The sequence below is a fragment of the Catharus ustulatus genome, chromosome 16 (genome assembly GCF_009819885.2).
Source record: "Catharus ustulatus isolate bCatUst1 chromosome 16, bCatUst1.pri.v2, whole genome shotgun sequence".
NCBI lineage: Eukaryota > Metazoa > Chordata > Aves > Passeriformes > Turdidae > Catharus > Catharus ustulatus.
The window spans coordinates 5962143-5986818 of NC_046236.1; the positions used below are offsets into that span (position 1 = coordinate 5962143).

At 38.9% G+C, this 24676-nt stretch overlaps 1 protein-coding gene across 4 annotated transcripts in view; it reads right to left on the reverse strand.

Annotated features, from left to right (window-relative positions):
- GRIN2A (glutamate ionotropic receptor NMDA type subunit 2A) overlaps positions 1-24676 on the reverse strand; it is a 166000-nt gene that overhangs the window by 29265 nt on the left and 112059 nt on the right. For all 4 annotated transcript variants that reach the window (XM_033073784.1, XM_033073783.1, XM_033073781.1 and 1 more), the window contains 6 exons: positions 23953-24158; positions 22228-22396; positions 21960-22113; positions 17390-17515; positions 14643-14872; positions 8963-9123 (listed from right to left, as the gene is read on the reverse strand). In XM_033073784.1, the coding sequence (XP_032929675.1) occupies positions 8963-9123; positions 14643-14872; positions 17390-17515; positions 21960-22113; positions 22228-22396; positions 23953-24158 (1046 nt within the window). The remainder of the gene's footprint in view (positions 1-8962; positions 9124-14642; positions 14873-17389; positions 17516-21959; positions 22114-22227; positions 22397-23952; positions 24159-24676) is intronic.

The window sequence follows — 24676 nt, forward strand, 5'->3', positions numbered from 1 at the left end:
GGCTAGAAGGAAAAATAAACAGTTTGGAATATTTATATAACAGTGACTACAAAGGCAAATGTTCTTCATCACCATGCAAGCACCAAAGGGAAAGGGGGTGGGGAGAATTTTATCTCACAGCATCAGAGAACATCAGGTGTTATGAAATCATGAACTGAAATAGTTCTAGAAAAACCCAAAAGGGCTTTACTGAATGTAATAATTTTAAGTGGGAGATACATGAAAAATAAGTGTGGACAGTCCCATAACTAAATATTTATGATTCATCAAGAAGGATAAGAGTTGAAAAATCAGAACAGCTATTGCAAAAACTGATTCTCAAGCATTGCTGCACACATGCAAAATTGCCTGCATAGAGAAAATTTAAGTTAGAGAAAAAGGTACAGAAAAGCAATTTCAGAAAAGATGAAAATGCTTCCCTATAATTTTCCCCATTTTTATTATTGGCACAACTTTTTATAAAATTCCTATGATGAAAACTGAAAAGGAAGACGAGGCAAATCTCCTTTATTAGTCACTTCTCCCTTAACAATAGAAGTATAACACAGTTGAAAAATGTTCCTTTGCTTCCTTAACCAACTACATGATCCTTCAATGATTTTGTTCTCTTGACAGAATGAGAAGTAAAAATCTAAAATGTCAATCTGCTCAGTAGTTCTGGAGCCACAATGACATTATGCAAAAAAAAAAAAAATATGGTGTCTACTTAAGGTTGAATTAAATTTAAGCATATATTTTTAGAGATCATCAATAGCATTGTTGGGAAGGCAGTAAGTACAAAATACTGTCTGTAAGATCTGACGGATTTTCATCACAAACTTCCATTTAATCTCTTTTTTTCCCCACAGAACAGATAAAAGAAAGTATGTCAAGAGTGAACAATGAGGGACAGCATCATTTGTGTCACTCTGTGTCCTGGGGATCCAGTGCTGAAAGGTCACTATAGAATGACACAGCAATCAAAGGGAAAGGATGCTGCTCTGAAGATGAGGCTTCCATGAAAGTCTCTAAAGTGACACTTTGATACTGCTGCAACAAAAGCAGATATTTAACCTTTAACATGAAGGACTGTTGATTTCTCTTACACAGTTTTGACTAAAATTCATTTTAGGTTATCTGATGCACTTCATCACCAGCAGTGACTTTATCTTTCAGTACATATTCAAATGGCTCCTCACAGAACTGAACTTCACACACACTGAGTGGATTTCTTGACATCTTGATATTGCCAATTCATTAGGGGAAAATTGAACAACTACCCCCTGCAACAGCGCAGGTCAGCAAAGTATAACCCAGTTAAATGATGAACTGATGAGCACAGAATGAGCTTTCAACTCTTCTTCCAACTCAGACTATCCTCACTTCAATCTTCACACAGGAAACACAGACACAAAATTTGAAAGAGCAGGTTCTGACAGACATTTACACCACCATGAGAGGCTGTGGAGGCTTCACCTCGCCTGTCAGGGCAATCCCAGCTGCCAGAAATCCACTGAGAACCTCCCTTGGCTGAATGGGCACATTCACCCTCCTCACTCATGGGAGCTCCATCCACCACCCCTCTGCCCTCCCACCTTCCCAGTCCCTGTAACATTTCCCTTAGCAACAAAATAATGGAAAATTTAGTGTGCCTCTATGATTAATTTATACAATGGAAGATTGTCCCACTTCATATCTCAGAAGCCAAGCCGTTTTTGCAACGCATCAGTTTATCAAAACACAAAATTTGAAGAGCTGAGTGGGGGGAATATATTTTTAGATTAAAGGTTTTGTCCCAGTTACAATAGCATAATGAAGGATAAATTCAGCACAGCTCACCAAGTACCTGATCTCAACCCCAAAAGAAATGAAGACTAAAACTCAGAATAGCTTCTGAAAAGAATAGGGGATAGGTGGCACACAACTACTTCCACCTGTTCCTTTTATTTCCAGGCTATTTGTAATATTTAGAGATATTAGACAGATATCAGCATTACCTTAAAAAGTTATAATACAGACAAAGGAAACAATCTTTGAAAAAAAAAAATCCAATTAAAAAAACTCCAGAAGAGCACTCAGGTACTGAGTAAAGGAACCGAAAATAAATTAGCATATTTTTTTTCCTAGATCCAAGTTTGTATGCATCAGGTAAACAGGAGAAAGAGAGTTGTTTATTTTCCTCTCTTTAAAAAAAAAATGGCAAAAGAAGCAATCTTCTGGCATGAAGAAATTCCAAAAAATGTAAGAATTACAAGAATATAATTCCATTTCCCTAAAGGACAGCAAGTTATGGGGAAACAGGAATCAGCCATCAGAAAAACTGATGCCAGAAAATCCTGTCATGAGTGAAAATGCCATAGGAGTCTTAATGCCTGTGCTGGCAGCTGGTAGTGCTGAACTCTGCTCACTTCAGCAGTGAAAGCAGGAAAGCTGTGCTCATTCAGCCACACATTTCTTTTAAGACACTAGATTTCAGAATTGATACTGGAGTGAAGAGATCTCTCTGAAAAATGTTCCTAGATGGAACAGCAAATTCAAATGTTTTCACATCTCTGCAGCCCTCTGGCACAGATAGCAGTTGCCCAATTGCAAACCAGCTTTCCAATTCTTAGTTCGTGTGGCTACAGCTGGAACATCCATTGGAAATCATTCCCTGCAGAGGACAATGCCAAAATGAACATTAGAGTGAACACTGGAACATATATTAGATTAAAGCACCACAGAAAGCATCATAATGTAAATTGAAATTAAGTTACCCCAGCCATCTGATGCCAAATTAAATGAAGTTATTGATTGCAGAAGTTGTCTGAACTTGGTCAGCCAAGGCAGAAAATCCTGAATGGGCCAAACTCTTCAGCAGAGATGTTTTTTAACAGCAAGTCAGGAAGGAAGCCATTATTCACATTGGCTCCTTCAGACAGTCTTAAGGGAAGTGTATTTGTATTTGTACAATAATTTAGTGCTTACTGTCAAAACTGATAGTGATAAGTAGACAGCCTGGAGCACAGCAAACATCTGGCTCTCCCAGGTAGTTTGGGATGTTTGTTCAGTGCTCTTTGACTGAGATGTTTCCCCTGTGTTGATATGATGACAGCACCCATACATGGTGCTCTCTCTTCTTTTATTGTGGCAGGTATCCTGGAGGCTTGCAAGCAATAAATTATTATGGCTACAGATATCTCATGCTGCCTATAGCCCTCTTCCTTTCTCCCTCAAACACTCTTCAGAGTTAACCATCCCTGGTAAAGTCTTCAAAAATTGGTTAAAGATTTGGACATTTCTGTGAGTTCTGGTTGTAAGCTGCTAAAGTACCCCCATGAGAACAATGAAGAATTTGTGCCTTTAATGAAAAATTAAAATATATAATTTTTCTTTCAGATAATTTGTCTCACAGTTTGCCCTCCTCATTTGAAATGAAAGGTATGAACCACAGAAAGAACAAAAACTAGGAAGTTTTTCCTTAGGTGAAAATTTTGATGACAATTTTCTGTAAAAATAAAATGAAAATATTGAAATTGGTTTTGCATTGAAGTGGAGAGATGTCAGCTGGCTTCCTAAAAGACAAGTTGTGCTTGATTTCAACTTTAGGCACACCACTATCTTAATTGGCAGTCCTAATTAGCAGTAGCACCTGCTGGGCACAATCCCAACTGTGCTGCAGCTGAGGGCAACAGGGATGTTTGCCTCCTGGTTGTGCCTGTACCATGCTGTAGAAGCTGCCAGCTCAGCCTCTGACCTGGCTGTATTTGTTCAACAAATAACAGAGTGTGTGAAACTGTGAATTGGATAATTTATAATCACTGTGAGAACAACAAAAATCCAATTCAGGCCAATAAACTCACAGACAGGGTTAAAAAGGCCATTGGGGCCTTCTGGGGTCTTCTCCTGCACTCTCTCAGCTTAGTGCCTAAGATTCTATAAAGCATGTTAATAATCATGTTCTTTTCACACGGGAGAGAAGGCTTGCAGGGAGGAAATAACTCCTCATGCCATTTGCACTGCTCAGTTTGATGATTCCAGGTGTTTCTGCTGGCATTATAACGTGTCATTAAAGGATGCTGAGGATACAGCCAACACACGCCCCTATCAAAGTGGCAGCTCAGGACAGCCTGCAGGCCAAGAGCAGCTCCTCAGGGGCAGCTCATAAATCAGGGAGCTGTAACCCTTCAGATCTGATAACCCAGCACAGCTGAGGCCATTCCTGCTGTGGCTGTGGCAGTGCAGACACGCTGCCACCACAGCAGCTCTGTAATTCCTTCAGTGTGTCAGAGAGGACGTGGGAATCAGGTACTCAACTGATGTGTATCAACACAAGCAGTGCTGTCTTTAACAGGATGGCAGATGAAGTCCCAAGTAATCCCTGAACACATAGTCACAGCTGTGGCTGGCAGTAAAAGCTGTAAAGCACTCATGACAGCCAGGGGATCTGCAGCTGCACAGGGGCTGCTTGCCTGGGGAACACCAGGGACTCATTCCTGCAGCTCCTTTGAAAGGAAGTGACGGGCAACAGGCAAGCAAACACTTCCCATTTTATCCCTACAGTAAAAAGAGCCTCTCCCAATTAAATTTTCTCATTTCAGCCATTAGCAGTTAAATCCCAGACTATATGCCACTGTAGATGTGCTGGGGCAAAGGTGAGAACATGAAATGCATTTCCAGTTTATTACCATTGCAATTTCTTCTCTTGACAGTTTTACAGCCACAAATAGAAACACTGCGTGCAAACTGAAGAGCTATGAGCTCATACAACCCACACCAGAGAACTGCAACTGGAAGGTTGCTTTGCCTGAAGAAATATGGTATTCTTTAACTATCATCTCTTCAGGAAAAATATAGCCAGGCAAACAGAAGGAAGCACACCCAAAGAGCCACTGGAAACATAACACAATAATTAATGACTTCCTATTTGGCAGCTTATTCTCTCTTCAAGAAGCACAATCAATAGGATCTGTCTCCCTGGTACAGAGGGTTCTAGAAATGTAGATCAATTAAATGCAGCATGGACAGAAATGCTTGCAATGGGTTTTTAAGGCTGTATTTGATCAATAAACATCTCAAGAGCTCAGAGAAGCCTCCACGGCTCTGGCAGAGCCAGACACTCCCACCAAGAGCACATTAACTAATGCCTTAGAGACTCTGCTCTTCTGAGAAATGCTCAGGGCAACAACTGCCATTTCTGCTCTCATTAAGGAACAAAACTCTACAGAACCCTGAGCTGCTTGGTCCTGCCTAAGGAACAATCCAAAGCCGGCACGTAGCACAGCACATGTGGACCACCTGATCCCTTAAATGCATGAAATGTAGGGAAAAACACACGTACACTTCTTGACAAGCTTATAAGATCAAGATTGCTTTCAGTAGCCAACTGCATTGAAGGAGGGACGATATTTTGCCATTTTGAAAATTGTTAAGTAGTACTTCAATTACAAGATATTTCTTTTAAACAGGCCTGGTTGCAAACTGACACATTTAATTAATACAAATGGTGTTTCAGCAGCTTCCTGAAAAATACGTCTGTGAATCTCAGAAATAAGATCCTAGTGACAAGAGTTGGATATTACTGAGTCTTTAAAGATTTTTTTTTAAGATCTTTTTCAGAAACAAAGGTTGATTTCATATCAGAGGGGGAAAACCAATAAAGCTGATCACTTTGCCTTCACCCCTGATGGCAACAAGCCTTCAGAATAAGCTGCAGGGAGCCCCTTATGGGGATTCCCCTGAGAGTAGGTATAATGTCAATGTCAGACTAACACAAAAACCTCACTTCCACTTCGATTTGCAGCATTTCCCAGGTGATGATCTCAAACATTTTTGATGCTAATTGAACAAGATAGGTCCAAGCCTATTGCCCATGCAGAGAAGTTGCTTGTTCTAATTAAAAAAAACAAAGGCAGATGCTTTCCTTGTACATTAATTTCTGAAACAGTATCTGCTTCATGTCTCAAAGATGAAACCAGAAAGGGGCTGGGTGTGCTTTCAGGGCTCCCCAGACACAGACATGAGCACACTCACCTCCAGCACAAGTCTTACTCAACCCTTACACCTGATCAGGAAATAAAGGCAGGAATACCATTTATTTTATACATATTTCTATCCTATTTCTCTCCTCCCTCCCCTCCCCAGGCTTTTTCTGGCCACTGAAGCAGCTGTTTTTCCACTTCTTGAAAGAAAGCAAGATTTTTAAAAAACCGAAACCAAATAACAAAGAAAAACCAACAACAAACAAAAAAAAAAACACAACCAAAGCAGTTTGGGTTTTAATTTGTTTTCAGAAATCTGTGCATCTTGTGCATCTAAAATCTTATGTTTGTCTTCTTCCTACCTTCTCCTTCTAGCTCAACTATTAAATACAATGGTCTCAAAGATCAAGATATTTCCAATACATCTCAGGATGTTAATGCTAATTAAAGTTGATCAAAAGACTTTGCTGGAGATACAGCAAAACCAGACTGAACTGTGACAAGATGCTACTTTATAATTTCATTTTGTTTAGATCACAAGGGCCACATTTAGGGCATTATTTAGTCATTCAGCATTGCTTCATTGCTTGTATTTTTTGTTCCATCTTGAAATTAGAATCAAACACTATACAAAAGTAATTAAAAGGCACTAAACCTCATGTCTTCAATTAAACAAAAAGAGTTTTAAAGATTGGAAATACATGTTATGCAAACACTCTTCAGGGACAACACAGCTCATATTTATTTTAACTCTCAGCAGCAATTATCAACCAGATTCTTTGCAAGTCCTTCTCAGTCTATAGACTATGACTAAAATTATCAGATAGTTCATTTTCAAAAAGTTGTGCAGAAGTAGCAAGTCTTACCATGCATAAGGAAAGTTGCTTGTTGTATCCCCAAGGATGAAAAGAAAAGAAAAGTACAGGAATACTTTTGGAAAGAGATAAAGATGAAAAGAGACAAATTAGCTGTAATAAGGTGAACAGAACACACACACTGAAAAGGCAAATGGAAATGATATATTTGTTTGGAAGCAGAAGCAGTTTGAGGAAGAAGATATGAGTCATCCTCAAAAGAGCTATAGAAACACAGACTCCATGGGACCAGATGTACTAAATATCATGGAACCCAGTGAATCAGGGTGGGAAGGAAGTTAAAGATGTCTCAACTAGAGTTCATCAAGTCTAGTTAAAGATGAAAGGGCAAATTTTACATGGAAGAGAGAAAGAATTTGGTCAACAAAATCATGGAGGGGAGAGAAAGAAGATAAAGCTCTGTATGCTGAAGAAAAGAAAATTTGGCAGAAAAAATGAAAAAATTCTTTTGAAGAATATGAGTCTGAAAGCAGCTGAGACCCTGCTGTTCAATCCTTCTGCAGGTGCCACCAGACAAAATCCCAAGGAGCACAGCTGCAGGCTGCAGTTACTTGTATTGACCCAGAAGTTTATTTGTACCATCTGCTACAGAAATATCAGTCAAGGGGAACAAGGCAGACACCTGAGGGTGTCCACACAGACAGAAGCTTCAGCAGGGAAAAGGAATCTGTCAAAAAGAAATAGTTGGTGCTGTCAAAAGGAGCAAAGCCTTTGAGCAGGACCATCAGCTGGCCCAGGAGCAGCCAGCCTGGGTTTCAGTGAACATCCTGAACCATCCTGCAGTCAGGGTGGCCCCCTCCATTTTCACACTTAAGTGTCTGACAAGTGGCCTGATTTTCAAGCTAACAGCAGTTTTTCAGGGCTCTCAGTAGCACAAATGGTTGGTGAAAAGTACAAGCAGTATACATCCCCTAAATAAACCGTCCATCCAACAGAACAAGTCCTACAAATGGCTGAAATCAGGACACCTCCTTCAAAAATTGCCAGCAGGAATGGTAGGATTGAGCTGTCTATCTCAAATGCATAATTCAGCTGTCACCCAGGAAATGGAACTTGCACAGGCTGGACAGAGCAGGAGCTGCAGTTTGGAAGCCCCTGGGCAAGGCTGATGTCACACACTGTTACACATCTGTCCTGGGATGGGACAAACCAGGCCTGGGAATGCCTGGAGAAAGGAGGGCAGAGAGTGCAGACAGCAGCAAGGAGACAGAAGAGAAGGAAACAGCTGGAAGGAGAACTTTTTAAGGAAGGGAATCTTCACTCTATGGAAGGATTTTGGGATTTCAAGGTGTTTTGTTTAAGTAATACATTACACTCCCATACAGGTTTGGCAGAAGGGGAGTAAAAATTAAAAGGGCAAGCTGGTCCCCAGAAAGGATGAAAAGTAAAAGGGTATTTTAGCATAGGGAGAAACATGTCCTGTGTTCACTTCAAATAACAGCAGGAGAAATGTTCCTTGAAACAGCCCCTAGAGGACCTATACTTAAACACACTAAAGTGATTTCTCACTTAAAAAAAAACCCTAAAAAGCCTACATTGAGAAATTATTATTATTACTGTATTATTAACAAATATAATCATATTGCTATCAAGCCTAAATGTTTAGAGCTAGCAGATTCCTGTCACCCGGATGAATAATGGTATGAGCAATGAGTCAGTCTCCCACCTTTGGAGGATTAAGAATGGAAATTTGTCTCTTTGTCCAACCAGGCAGATTGGGCTACTTCAGAGAGAAAAGAATGGATGGCACTCAAGTCTAAATATCAGATCTTAAGAAAGGAGGACAATAATATTTGCCAGAATATTTACCAAGATTGTCAGAAGCAAGATTAGGCAGCACTGCCAAGAGAACAAGAGACTGTACTGTCTTCAAATTTAAGAAAAATTAATTCTGCCCTTTGCAACTATTTCTCATAGGACACTGAAGAAGATACCATGTAATTTTAAAACAACCATAGAAATCACAGTCAATCATTTTCCTTTTTGATAACTATACAGTGCACTGGAACTGTACTGGGGAAAAAAAATGCCATGTACTGCACAGCAGCCTGACATGAGTCTGTTCAGTATCACAGTAAGTACAGATCAATAGTTCTCTGTTTCTTAAAAGTTTACAGCATTCTTTAAAAACCATGGGAAAAAACTCACCCAGTTTTCAAGCTGACCAAGGCGTCTTCAACTCCCTTCTGGTTAAACTTGGTCATGTAAAGGTGCATATCAGGGTAGTTGTTTCGGATATTCCTCTCAGTGCTTCCATTTGGGACCGTTCCAAACCGAAAAGGAGGTGAATAATCATGTGGCCTTTGAAACTAGAGATAAAGGGGAGAAGCAAAGTGTTTCAGGCATCCAAAATGCAAAGAAGGGCAATTTCAGGTTGAAAAAGACAGGAGTTGTGTAAGTTCCCTCAAATTTCCTCTAGGCAAATGGTGTGGGTTAATTCAGGTCTATTATGCCAGAAACTGTCTTCACACTAACTGAATGTAATCTACAGCCCAAGTAAAATCAGCTCCATTTGCCACTCAAATGTGCCTCTCTCCCATGCTTTGCACTATGGCAGGACAGCAGAAACTGGAGCAGATCCTCACCTGCCAGCATCTCTCTACAGAACCCAAACACTGGTAAACTGCAACCAAAGGAAAAGAGTATTTTGTTGATAATCATTTCACACTTGCATCTCGTTTGGGACATTGTGATTCCCATCAGGAAGATGGGAAAAGGATCATCCACAGTAGTCAACAGGAAGCCCAAAGCCCCAGTCCTGGAGGGTGCCAGGGATTGTAGGAAACTGTGCCAGGGAGAGGCAGGTGAGGGAGTTTCCTTCCACCCATGACTGGAGGGGAATAAAAGCTCCTGTAGCTTCCACAGGGGCCCACACAGCTTGATATGAGAAGGGTTTCTGGAGCTCTCACACCTCTAATCCCAGTCCCTGCTCATCCCTGTCGTTTCAAACTATGAACCAGTTGCTCGAGGGCATATAGGTTTATTCTACAATTTCACTCTATCACTATTGCATCAGCACAGATGAACCAGCCAGGGGGTATCTGCAAAGGAATCACAATAGCTCAGGGCACATTCACATTTCACATTTGGAAATCGTCCAAATAATCTCACATAAACTTTTTGCTAACAGACCTGAAAATTTTATATGCATCTTTTCAACATCTTGCTTTAAAACCCAAGTGATAATTTAGGATTAAAATGTCTCTTTAAGGAACAAATGAAAAAGGTCACTCAGATTAGAGGAACTATTGACTAATGAGGAAATTGAATTGAGTATTGATAAAACTAGTCACCCATAAATTCCACAGGAAAATGCACTCTGTTTTTATTGCTGAAGTTAGAAGAGCAATCTATATATCCTGTGCTGCAAGAGATGCCTAGTATTTATATAGCCACTGATTCCTTTGGGGCTCCATATGAAATATTTCTCTTTTTAACACTTGGTCTCAGGGCATCAAGAATTCCCAGGATCCAGTGCCAATTTGCAAAGAGAATACAAGTGGGTTTATACAAAACCTGGGTGTATTTTCAGTTCCATCAAACCTTGACTGTGAAAATATTGCTGCAACACCATTTTCTTGTTACAGAACTACAATTAAATGCTTCATTTTAATTAAGCATATTTTGACAAAGCATAAAGGAATGAACTCTTATTTTTCTCTATTTGTTTAGCTACCAGATGTCTTACTTTCCTCATTTTCCCTTTTCAAAGCTTTACTGTTTAAATTATAACTTTGCTACTACTTTTACACATAGTAATTGACCCATGCACCAAAATTACACTGTGCACTGTTCATGATTCTTAGTCTATATTTGCCATCTCCCTTTCTCAGTTTATTATGCAGCACTGAAACAAACCCTGCTTTTAAATATATGTCCAGAGATTCTACTGATATAAATGTAGCTTGCCATCACTTTATTTATATCTGGAGATAATGTATCTCTGATGTATTGAGATGGCTTCATGTGTCTCCTAAATTTGCCAGTCAATAGAACCAGAAAAAATAACTAAAGAAACACTGCCAATTTCAGGACCTGTAAGACTTGCTGCTCCTTATATTGCTAGGATTTTTTGGAAATTCAGCTGTGGTGAGCATTCTACAAGCTCAGTTCCCAGTATGGCACGGGAACTGGGGGAACAGGGATGTTATGGTGGAGTATTCTGCTAATTTCAAAATGGAGTTTGGTTTTAAGTAGTCTCACTTTTCAAGAACATTCATATGAATCTAGGGTGTTGGCAGGCATTTCCTCTCATAGGAATAGTTGAAAGAATTAACACATCTGTTCAAATTCATGGAAGACAAAAATATTTCTGCTGAAAAGAAGGATGAATAAAAAGCCCAAGTTCATTCAAAAGTCACGGAGTTAAAAAGCAGATTAATAGCTCCAAACCCCATCTACAGACTGGAATTTCTTGGCACCAACCAACAAATTTTATCACTCACAAGGAGATTATTTTTGAAACCATCATCTGCTACTACTGCCTGATCACAGACTACTTGTAAAGAAGAAAGAGGTTTAAATCCTTTTACTAACACTGCACTCATATCTGAGGTGAATAAATAATCAATAATATTAAACTTATATTCCATGAACTGGCAAGTCCTAGAGAAGCACACAGGACTGCCACTGTGACTGCAGCAAAGATCTGTGTGGCAGACAGAGACGAGGAAAGAAGAAAAGACCAAGGCTCTACATGCATTAATTTTCCCTGAAGTCCCATGATGAGAAACAAAATACGTATCAACATATATAGGAAATCATTTTCTTCCTAGACATTTCATTAAATGCTTATCTTTTAAATCATGGACAAAATTCTTGAACTGAATGCACAAACCCCTTGTTTGAGTCATAGTGGAGAGATCTACTGTTATTCTGAAGAGTGACCAATTCATTCTTGTCTCCCTCTGAACTGTAGCACATGGCAACAGAACTCCAGTCTTTTGCTTTTATTTTTTCTACATGCCTTAATAAAACTGACAATTTCATTAAGTCAGCAAAGTGATCGTTCAGAAACATTACATACTGACTGAATTTAAAGATTCACTTGCTTGCCTGAAAAGGCTGGTGTTGAGAGCAGCTGTTTGTTCTGGTTCTGGAGATTTTTAAGGAACTGTGGGGAACATTACTAAAATAGAAGAAAACAGTAAAACTGATAGCAGGAGTTACAACTTGTTTGGAGTGACAGAACACCAATATTTAAACCCTTTCCCTTCCTCTTTGAGCAGATGGGAACCTGGCACTCTGACCTGTGATCCTACAAAGATCTGGCTATCAGTCATTCCAAGCCTGTTGCTGATAGCATCAGTGACTGCAATGCAGGGATAGCTGTCTGCCCACCCTCAGGAAGCACAGGTACAGGGCAGGGTGAGAGGGGCTGGGCTCAGAGCTCTCCCTCCCTGCCCATCCTCCCTGCCTCTGGCTCTCTGCTCTGCTGCCACATCTCAGTGACTGCACAGCTTGTGCCATCCTGGGGCACAGCAACAGATAGCCAGGGCTACAAGAACACTGGGAATCTTGCAAAAACAAGGAGCCTGTAAGTGGCATCACTGAGGTTTCCTGTCAAGGCTGAAGAGAAGCTCCAGGACCATGTGTTTGTGAGGCAATTCTTACGTGATCAACGCTTTGCAAGGCAGCTCTGTGCACAGCTACCTACCCTCCTTCCATTTTTTCCTCTTTCACTGTATGAAACAGGTACAAATGTCTCAAAAGTAGAAAAGCCATGAATTTTAGTCATTGCTGGATACTTTGGACTTAGTTTCTGTATCTTTTTATGAAGACAAAGCTTTTGAACATCTATTACATACACATGAATGTCAAAATATAATTTTCCTCTCATTTGCTGAATCATTTGAGTTTATGAACACCCACCCCTCCTAACTCCAGTACATGCTGTGCCATGTATTTCTGGGTGACACTCTGATGACGTGGCATTCACAAATTCATGAGCGACATTTCACAGGATGAGGGAACTATAAGGAGGTCTTAAAGCACCAAGGGGTAAATAACACATCATCATCACATCAGCAAATCTGATGAACCTGCTGGTAGAGTGCAACATACTTCCTGAATGGGACAACACTGAATGCTGAGGGTCAGGAATGGCTGCTCAGAGAGAGGAGGCTTTTCCCTGATTTTTCCATCACATGGGGAAATCCCAGTATCTCTAACTGGAAACACTTTATTGCACTGGCAGTACAGTATTGACAGAAGAGCTTGACTCTTCAGGTGTGGCAGTAGGAGAAGTGGCACAGAAGAGTAACAAACTGATTTACCAGCCCAGGAGTGGGTTTTGGGTTTTTTTAATTTAAAAAAAAATTTAAAGTGAAATTTTAGGTATTAATTATTCAAAATTCTACATTTCTAGCCCTTGCCCATGACTGCTCTACTGAACTGTAAAAACCATGGCAAAAAGGGGAGAAAAATAATTTAACTTTAATCAGATTACATTCCCATAAATTATCCCAAATTATTTGATTTTTTTTAAATCCAAGAAACCTCAGGATTGTGAAGGAGGCAAAACCTACATACGACAAGAAGAATTTTCTGAAATAGTTCATTGCTTTTCTGGACTTCTACCTTGTTTAATTTAATCAGAAAAGGCATGGTTTCCCTGACTTATCTCTATGTGCTTCAGGCAAAGTTTGAAGAATCAAAAAATAGAAACAAAGGTGGCAAATCAAATAAATGATCAGCAGACCACACAAGAACAGATGGTATTTTCTGATTCAAGTATTTTTCTATTTTTATTTTCCTTTTTGTGGAAATGAAATCCTACTTAGCAGTCAGAATAGAAAAATGACAGAACTAAGGAAGTTATTAGCCAAAAGCTGCAGAACAAGAGCTGACATTTCCAGCCCCGTGGCAAAGAGCCAGCGAGGAGGGGAAGGTGAGGGTGCAGTGTCAGAGCTGAGCCCCACTGCTGGGCCAGGTGCAAGCAAATCCTGCAAAACCCAGGGGCTCGGGAAAACACTCTGATCCTTCTCACCAACAGCAGAAAGACATCTCTCAAAACTTCTTTCTTTTTTTAATCCCTGAGAGAATGCCATTTATCTGTCTCTTCTAAGAATATTATCTTAAAATAGAGGGATATTTAACAATCTTCATGCTCTTTCAAAGGCTGTGTGACAACACAATTTAATGAAAACAAAACTATCATCATTTTTTGTTTCTTTTTATCTTTCCTCTAGCCATGCTTGCTTTGATATACCAGGCAATCAATCAAAGGCTGGTCCTAAAAAGCAGTTAAAACAGAAAAACAGACAAGGCTGAGATGTTGCCTTTTTGGCTTGTTTTTAGTAACAATTTATTTTCTGTCCTTTGAGAAAAACCTTTTGTGAAGTTATCCCCTGGGCTATATTGTATTTAATTATTTCTTCTTAATGTCAATATTTAGTTTCATTTTCAAACAACTGAGCACAGACTTGACAAAAGCATACCCTTCAAATATCTTGTGCATATCCATCACAATAATTTTGCAAATGGACTTTTTTCTATTAGTATATTACCAATATCCCACAATTTTTTTTGAGCTTTTTATATTGCTGAGGCATTCTTTTTAACCAAACACAAATTGATTTCTATCACAAAATAAAGGTAATTTTCAGTTAATGCAGCTACTTTTGAATAGGCAACTCAGAGATTTTGAAAACACACTGATATTTTCATGCTTTGGGTTTTAGGTTCATTAGTAAAGTTTGCACTTGCACTCAGAAGGAAACCATCCAGTGTTAGTCCATTATCTTGCTCAGAGTTTTTGTCTCAATGTACAAATTTGCAAAAGGATTATGGAGAATGGACACCGCCCTCTTTTGAGCTGAATACCTACCTTTTTATCACTCAGCCCAGTCACCTGGTCAACAAATTCCTCTTGAATCATAAAGGCAGCTAAGTTGGCAGTGTAACTGGCCAGGAAAATGACAGCAAAGAAAGCCCAGACTGACACCATGATTTTACTCGTCGTCCCCTTGGGGTTTTGCACAGGCACAGAGTTGTTGAAGACCAAGCCCCACAGCAACCACACTGCCTTTCCAATGGTAAAGGATGGTCCATGGGGATCTGCAATTGCAAAGAGCAGTTAGTTCAGCTGCAATTAAATTAAACCTTGCCAATATACCATGCTGGGACAATCCATTAGCCCCAGCTTGGAAAATATCTCAGTTTATATTCACTCCCAATATAATCACAGGATTTCCCATACGTACCCTCCATTGCAATGACAGCAATTTCTACATTTTTAAAACATAATTCAGCATTTTTCTACTTGGCATATGGTTCAAAATTTTTAAGATGGAAATGCAAAGCATAGGTTTGGAGGAGAAGCAGGAAGAAATGTGCCACAGCATTGCCCCATCAGTCTCCTGTGCCAGCAGACATGTGAAATGGAAAACTGGAGGTTTAAGCCTTAATGACTCAATTCTAGTACTTTTCTTACCCAAATTATTTTTATCATCTCCAGTCATCCAACATTATGCTTTTTGAACATTATGTAAGCATTTTTAAGATCAAAGTGTGTGAATGTGTCACCTACTTTTAAGCACCTTTGTACTCAGAGCATGAATCAGAAAGACAGAACAAAGGAGCTACCTGCATAGACAGAATTTAGAGCAAGCCAGGCTCTGGCTGCTTCACATGTTCACAGTCAGTTCTGTGGCTCAAATGTGTTGACATTACAGGTAAAATTCTATCCCAGCTAAGCCACTCTGTAATTTTTATTTCTATTTTTGATCATCTTTTAATTCATCCCAAAGCTGGAAGTGGCCAGCACGCTGCCCCCAGACTCACACAGGGCCAGAAGTGGATTAGCAATGTCATTGTCTACCCCAAAGGGCTCATCTGTGGAGCCCAGTGAGAATCAAAGGGAGTTTTTCTCACCCAGCTCTAGGTAAGCACAATGCAATCACACATTGCTCATCATCCAGACTCCCTGTACCCTCAGTGGAGAGAAACAGGCCTCCCCTGACTGTGACTCATTTGGCCTACTTGTAATTATCCTTTTTTCAGTTCAATTGCAATTTAGTCAATAAGCTCTGATGCAGAAATCTGTAATTTTACCTCCTTCCCTGCCCAGTTTCTTTATCCAAGGGGATGCACATTACAAATATAGATTTAGCTATTCATTTAACTATAATTTATTTTAATAATAATTCAGTGATTCTTAAAATAATAAAATCCTAACTGGGTATACTCAGTGCATGTTCTCATTTCAGCAGAAATACTCTATAGTGCAGTGCAAGTATTTCACAGTGCAGTCAAGCTGTACATAGATTATGCTCCTATTCTGCAGCAGCAGTAGGAAAATAGAGTGCAGTAAAATAAACACAATGGAGCTGACTTTTGGTTTATGAAACTATCTTCTAGACACATTAAAGACTGAGCTGATACAGGGATAATGTGTGTTTTTCTGAGCAACAGTGTTAAAGAAATCATATACCCAAGGAGCAATCTAAAGTTCTGTTTATGCCACTGGAGATTGTATTACCACTGAGCTTCATCCTGCAAAAAAAATGCCCAGGGAAATGAGAGAAGATAAGCAATTTAAAAAAAAAAATGTTCCATGTTTGAAACTGATGGCAGCTGGATCTGTGGCAAGTCTAAGTTGGGATGGTCTAGTGCCATAACATGTCTTAGTAGCTGTAATTACACTTAATAATCAATTCAGGCACATGAGGTGGCACAGAAAAGAACAGCCAAGTCCCTGGATCCCCAGTGTCTATATTCACCTGCGATTTCCCCGCTCTTAATACAGTGTTTATTTCAGACAGAGGTTACACATTTACCATCTTGTTAAAATGATAACATCATCTGAACATTACAATAATCTGCTTTTTCAGGGAACAAGCCAGCCATTGTCTAGAAGAAATCATTTGCTTTTAATAGTGCCAAGAACTGTGTTCACCAAGCTGGAAGATCTCTTGTTATGAAACAAGGCAAGAATGATTTAGAAATTTTTAAAAAGGCTGCACTCTCAAATGTCAGTTAAGAAATGGGAGGATGAGGACATCTTGAGACATGGAATCCTCACCCTTGAGTCAAAGTGCAGCTTTCACTGAGAAAGAGTTAACACAGAGCTTGTCTGTTTGGAAAATGAAGTTTCTGTGCAACACAGAAAGGAGCGATGCCCTCCTGCCAGGGGCCTCATTTCAAGGCTAGGAGTTCAGCTGACTTTTTACAAAAGTATGGACAATATAACTGCTATTTTTCAAACTGTCCAGCAGACCACAGGAGTTTAAGTAACTTTCTCTGAACTGGTCATGAATTTGTAATAGTCAGGAGTAGAACATATTTCACTGCTTTTTGAAGCTGACACTTTACAACTGATACTGTGTGCTAACCAAACACTGAATAAAACTCTGATACAACTTGCCCTGCTCTCTGTCTTTATTCCATTGAATTGGAATTATAAACATGAGCATATAAACCTTCAAAAAATCATACTTTAAATGAAGAACATAAACAGTTTCATAGCTAATTTCACTGTTTTATTCCTATGTTATGTTTACTTGAAAAGATGAAGAGCCAGGGATGGGAAATGGCTTTTTATAGACATGGAGTTGAGTAAAATGCAAATCTTACCTCTCCCTTGTGCTAAGTTCCTGTTGTATCCTACAGGACTAAAGTACTCAAATATAAAGACAGCCATGGCAGACACGATGAGAAGCATCACAAACATCATCACCCAGACAGAAGCACTAAAAGGCTCTGCAGCAAAACAGAAATACAGTTCATTACACCAGTCACAGCACAAGAATTCTAATGTCCTTGCCTAGGCAAGCCCAGCAGCTTCCTCTACATTAGCTCTTTCCAACAAAAATTCTAGCAAATAACTAAGCAATATATAATGAACTGCTGTTAGTGTAAATAGACCAAATCCATAAAGTCAAAAGCCTAAATGTAAGTTGCAGTTAAAAACAAAAGGCTGCACACTTTTCTTTGACACTGAGTGGCACACAATTGGTTTGACTTGCTGCATATTCAGTCCACAACCAGCTTGCTGTGTCTGTTCATCCTCTATATTATATAAATTTATCAACAGAATGGTCCAACCACTGTGACTGTGTTTCTGCAAAGCAAAAGCAATCAAGCATATGTTTAATACATTTGGTAATTCAGGGAAGTAGACTTCTCTCTTGTTTTCTATCCAACAAAAAACATTAGAGGAGAAAAGATAAACACTTGCATTCAAACTAAACACTGTTGTTTCGGGATTCTTTTCTCTCTGTGTTTACTTTCATCCACTCACAATGAAAATGTTTTTATCAATTGCAAACACATCCTTTTGAATGGCTCATTCTCATCTGGGAGCAAATTACTGAAATCAAAAGGGTTTATGGATGTCAGTTTGAAAGACAGAAGAACCATAATTAAGTAAAAGAAGTAGGTTGGAGCATAAAACTAAAAGGAGCTTCAAATACAAGACTAAGCACCAATTTTTGAAAGGACTTGGTATCAATATCAAATATCATCTTTCCCAACCACAGATTCTCTGTCATTTCAGGAGTCCCTGTGGTAGCTGCCTTGGTACAAGGATATGTCTAAGAAAGATTAGCATGGCAAGGTAATATCTCTTCATCAGGCCAATTTATTTGGGGCAATTTACATCATAACTTGTGCAAATAAAGCAAGTGTGAGCGTGCTCTGAAGTGTGAGAAAACAATCTTAGTATACTATTTCTAATTAGAACAGAATCAAGACACACTTGAAATTACAGAAAATAAGTGTGTTCAAATGCTTTGCCTGTTTTTGAAAGCCCAAGTTCCTCTCTTGTAGCTTTTTCATTCCTTGAATTTAAGATTAGAATCACTGGAACGTCTTCCCTCATTGCAGGAAAGGACAATGACTGAGAGCTGAGGTGTGCTAAACCCAACAGCCCAATCTGAGCCTTGCCCAAGTTCAGATGATTCACTCAGAATAGAATGAAATGTATTTGTGTAATACCAGAAAACTCATGAGATCTTTTGTCTTTGCTATGACTTCTTCAGAAATGTGGAACCTAGACAAGATCAAATAATAAATAGCCCCACCAATGATTCTGGATGGTAACTGAAAAGGCAGAGCAGGGACATTCTAAACCAAAATGTTTTCCTCTTGCAAAGAGGCAAAATTTTTTCAATTAATTATTTTATTTTTAAGACCGGGTATGAAGTTCTTTCAAGTACTATAATTATTTGTATGGGAGAGAATGGTAAGTTAAGAAAAGAACAGAATTTGTAGAAGGCAGAGAAAGATCTTTGTAGATGCAGGCAGGGAACGGACATTATGTAGCAAAATGCCATTTAAATAAAATATTTTCTGAATTCAGTTAGTAACCCGATTAAATTGGAATTCATGTAGAACTACTATAAAATTTTGACAGCATTCTCACAGAGGAAAGCAAGGTTGATAAAACCCTTATCAAGAGCAACAGTGTAGAAACAGTAATGGCAATTTCTCAAAATCTAAAGAAGGCAAAGGGAAAATCAAGCCAATGTACAAAAGTGAGCTGCAAACAAGAGTTTAAGCAGAATTCTCTTTAATAATTTAAGGAGTCTGGTAACGAGGTGGAGAATTAATAGAAGCAATAGGAAAACAAAAAGCTATTTGGAATAGCAAGCAGTAAGATTGAACGAGTACAAAATCAACTGAATAACAAAGTTGATCTTCCTGTCATATCAGAGATCCAATTACACATTCAGCACTGTGCTTTGATTCTCAAAGGACAGCAAGGGAACTTCCCTCAGGCAAGCAGCAGGTTTTAAAGAAATTTTCAGGAAAGCTGTAATATCACAGAAAAAAAAACCTAATATATGACTTGTTTGTGTATATTTCAAATGACTGACAATGGAGAATATCAAGCAAGGAGAAAGATGTCTTTGAGTCCTACCTCCCACCACCAAAACCAATCCTTAAGGAACACATTAAATAAAGAGGGGCATAGATTTTCTATTCCATCAATGCCTCCAGAAAAGAAAGCTGACTTCACCTATGAACTCTCCCTCTGAAAAATACAGAAATGGAGATTTAAGGTTTTCCATTTTTATTTGGTTGTGTAAATAAAGCTGAACCAAAACTCAACAGAATAATTTTTAAAAGTATTTTTAGATCTAGTATATTTGATTTCCAGTGCAATGTGAAAATGCTTAATGTGGATAAAATTCTCATTTGAAGGAAGAATCAGAACGTGGCAGATAACGAGGAAGAGGCTGTCACAGTCCATCAGTTACTCAGATCTACTGGACCAACAACTGACTGGAAAAGTTAGTCACACAAAATCCTGTACTTGTCCACATTCACAGAAACAATTCATAAACCCAGATATTTCAGCAACTTTAATCAAGTGCTATTCTTTAAAAATAACATTGTATTCGGCAGATTTTTAAAAATCTTTTAAAAGACTTACATAAGCTGACTCTGTTCTCAGACATTCACTTAATTGAAACAAAATCAGTCTGTGAATAAATTCAGTTATCTGCCTGATAGTATTTTGCAAGGCAAAACATTTTACTACTACGCACACCTCATCAAAATACACAGTCAATTCCAGCAAACTGGCAGCTTCATCTACGCCTGAAAAAAACAGAGCACACTTCTGAGAGCACAGGCTTGATTTATTGGTGCAGTAAATCAGATTTCTTCAAAAGTAGAGCTATTTTAGAGAGCTTTATGAGAAGTGGTTATTTTTTGTTTCTTTTGAATTATACACACATCCAACTAAACCAATAATATTAAATGCATTTTAGAAATGTAATAACTCTGTTGCTTGTGAAAAATGCAAGAGCAGCTTCTCTTTTGATGGTGGCTCTAAACAGGTTTTTAAGAGATAAGTAAAAAATCAACTGCACTTGCACTTCAGAAAACACCCCAATTTTTATTTCCAATGGTCATTTCAACATGCTGCAACTGCAATTTAAAAAATGAACTTTACAACTCAGTGACTCAAAGAAATTAAAAGATACTTTCTGAGTATTTTCGTTACAAGTACAAATTCTTGCAATTTCACTTTAAAGTCTTAATAATTATTCATATCAAACATCAACAAAATCTTCTTAGGTATCACTGCATTTGGGAAATTATTTGATTCCTCACTGTGTCATATTTACTTGCATCATCTCTGTAATGTACTTTTATGGAACAGATATGAAAAATAAGCTCTGTGGTGAAATGATGATTCTTGTGTAAGAAAATTCAGTTATTTACCTGCTTGGATCTGATACTACATCACTAATCTGCTCCTCAATGTCTGTGAGCTGCTTCAGGGGGGTGAAGAACTTCCACTTTGCAATTTAGAACTGGCCTCACTGCTGACCCAATGGATTTGAACATTCTAAACTGTGCCCTAAGATATCTGGAATATACTGATTTTTAATTTATCCACTTAATGGTCTTATTGTCACTATTCCAGTACTAGTTATCTTTAAAAATAATGGGCCCAAATACTTTGTGAAGAACATAACAGCATTCTGTTATGTTCATTCTCTTTTCAGCTTCAGGTAAATTCAGGCCAAACACTAAAAGATACTATAAATACTAAAAGAGGAGAGGGAAATAATGAAACATGCAAGATGGAAGATATGCACAACTGAAAAAACAACCATGCAAGAAAAGAAACCCAGATTCTTTGTTTCTTTACATCCCACTTCTTCTCTACCCAGCCTCTCATTTCTTTGCTGTATCTCCACTGTTCAGATGCATCAATGAGGAAAACACTCAGCTCTCCAGTGCAGTAGTGTCGTGTTCAGAAGCCAGAGGCAGCTTTAAATTATATCTAAAGATAAGGAAGTTGCTCTTCAACTCTAAAATGGGTTTTTCAATTATTTCAGGAATTCTGGAAAGATATTAAACAAATTACAATGGGCTAAACAAGCATAAGTTAGTTTGTAAGGAAGCAGGGTTGAGGATGCAATTTTCCTAACTGAAGATTTTAGGGGGATTCTTTTTCATATTGACATCACTGTCATTGGTTTTCACTTTCAGCATCCAAAACCAACAGCACTGTACCCATGTGTAAATGATCATGTTAATCAGCACATCAACACAGCACAAACTTGTTATTGTCAAATTCAAAACTTAACAGAAATGTGTTAATGTACTACATATCTTAACACTATTAAATCTACCAACTCTACAGAAATGCAGTTAGGTTATCTGGAGAGGTTGGAGCTCATACCTAGAAAAGCAGATGGTGACACTGTGCCATTGCTCCGGGACACCATGACACTGATCCCAGTCTCCACGAACGGCACCGAGAAGTCGACGACTTCGGAGCGCTCCTCATTGATGGTGAGAGAGCCCACAGCCATGACTGCCCGCTGGTACACCACCTGATCCAGGGAGAGCACAGCACAGTGTCAGCCCAGACACCTCCTTCCTCCAGAGCAGCTCAACCAGACACCACGAGCTCCTCCTCAGGAACTCTTACCCAAAGGAGAACTTACTTCACCAATCATTCCATTCCACACGTTATTGACTTTTTTGCCATGCTTGCCATTTGTCACCAAGTACAGGTCATATGTGAACTTGACAGTTTTAGACAACTTCTTCAAGATATCGATGCAGAATCCTTTGCAGCACTTCTTTACGTTAGTGCCCTCATTAGTTTTGTTGCTGTCAACAGAGAAGACACACATAAATATTCCTGCTGAGAAAAACAGAGGCAGCACAGCAGCAAGATACAGCAAACTGTGAAACAACATTTTGCCAGTCTTGTAAGTGACCATGTTTTTCTGAATCAAGGGAAAAATAACCCACAGGATGCTTTTACAGCTTTATGGTGTTTGCAGCTCCTGTTAATCCTAACAGAGTTGCTTGGAGAGACACAGAGATAACGTTACCTCACATGACATTCTTCTACTCCAGGATCCAGCCTCATGCACTGCACTGCTCCATCAAGACATACAGCATGCTCCTACTAATCTCTCTCTTAGGATTAGATTAAATTTTTATTACTTTTACTCTCAAGACATCAGACTACATGTCATTTAGTAATTAAAGAACATGTAAGCTATAAAAGGCACAGCAGTCCACCATGCTGGAGAGGGATGCATCTTCTCAAAGTGCACCTTTCCCTGCACTTGGAGAAGGTGAACTTCAGGCTGCCTTTAAATGCAAGGATGCAAGTTTTACTTCATCATTTTTTTCTGAAATGTTAATTTTGTGACCTCTAGAATCTTTTAGTATAAGTATATTCAGAAGGCAAGCCAATATCTTACAGCCTTTGGAAGAATTCAAAATAAAACTAGTTTAGAACTTAACTAAGTACAGTTATGTTAAAAAAAAATAAATTCTCTGGAGTTCAGGAAGCATGTGCACAACCCTTTAGCAGCTTGTGGAAATCTTCAGAAACATGAATCATATTCCCTCACACCTGCTCAGTAAAAATCCTGTTATATTCAGTTCATGAATACACAGATCAAGGCATAGAGCAGGTGAAACACGACTGACAAAAGTACAGTGAAAACTCTTGCATTGATTTCTAATGACTGCTCCAAAGTTATGGAGCACTGAAAGAAGGGGACTTTTCTCTTGATGGTAAGTCACAGTGGTATTTTATGCTAGAGTAGTTTATTCTATACCAAATTTCAGCATAAACTTACATTTTCATGAGGAGACATTTTCAGATTGTTACAGACTAATGAAAGTAAGCTCATCTCCACATAACTGGAAACAATTCAAAGAGGACTCATTAAAACAGTCCCATTTTGGAGCACAATCTTCTTCCATGTGACTGAAAAGGGCTGATTCTCATTGACATTGAGTTTACTACAAACTTACCATCTTGTTAATAACTCAATGTGACTTACACGTGTATAGCCAGGAACTCTCAACTTTTGAAAAGGAGGATGTGCAAAGGAAAGGAAATAAAGAAAGAGGAAGCAAAATACTGAAGGAATAGCAAAGATCTGGGGAGGGAAGGAAGGAAGGAGGGAAGGAGGGAAGGAGGGAAGGAAGGAAGGAAGGAAGGAAGGAAGGAAGGAAGGAAGGAAGGAAGGAAGGAAGGAAGGAAGGAAGGAAGGAAGGAAGGAAGGAAGGAAGGAAGGAAGGAAGGAAGGAAGGAAGGAAGGAAGGAAGGAAGGAAGGAAGGAAGGAAATAATTAGTGAGAAAATAAAGGACTGTATTTTGCAGTGAGGAGAAGAAAAGGGAGTGCTGTGTGTTTACTCACTTAAGTTTGACAAATTTCCTGCATGGCACGGTGTTTTTCTGGCAGCTTTCCATGAGAGGATCCACATCCTCAACAATGACAAAGGGAGCCTCCTCCAAGGTGACAATGCTCAGGTGGTTGTCATCGGGGTCGCTGTCTGCGAAGGAGCTGTACCTTGGCCACACTGAGTACTTCAGGCTCAGGGAGTTGTTCTCCCACTTCCCCACCTGAAAGACCAAGATCCACAGGCTGCTGAGAGCTGCTTGCTGCTCTTTGACAAAGGGGAGCCAATATTAAATGGCTGGAACACAGGTACAGGGAATTACATGGCCAGGACAGTTGGTTTGGGGTTTTGTTGTTTAAGTTACATTAATATTTTTTAGTAATTGTGTGAAATGAGAAAATGCACAATGGTAAAGACAAATAAGGTAACATTATTTTAACAGGTAACTGTTTTATACAGACTGGATGTCATCAGTTAACATGATCTATCATCTGGTGTTACATGCACTGAAATTTGACATTCAGCATTTCTATTTCAGCCAGAATAGCAACAAGATACTTTATTTGTAATCAAGGCCCATTTGAAGGAATAAAAAATTATTTTTAAAAAATCAACCAAACTACAAACCCCACAAATCCCAAACAAAAATCCTAATGCACATTCACACCTACACATGACCCATAAACAAAATATCATAATGTCATTTCTCTATCTTCCCAAAGAGAAGACTTTTCTGTTCTT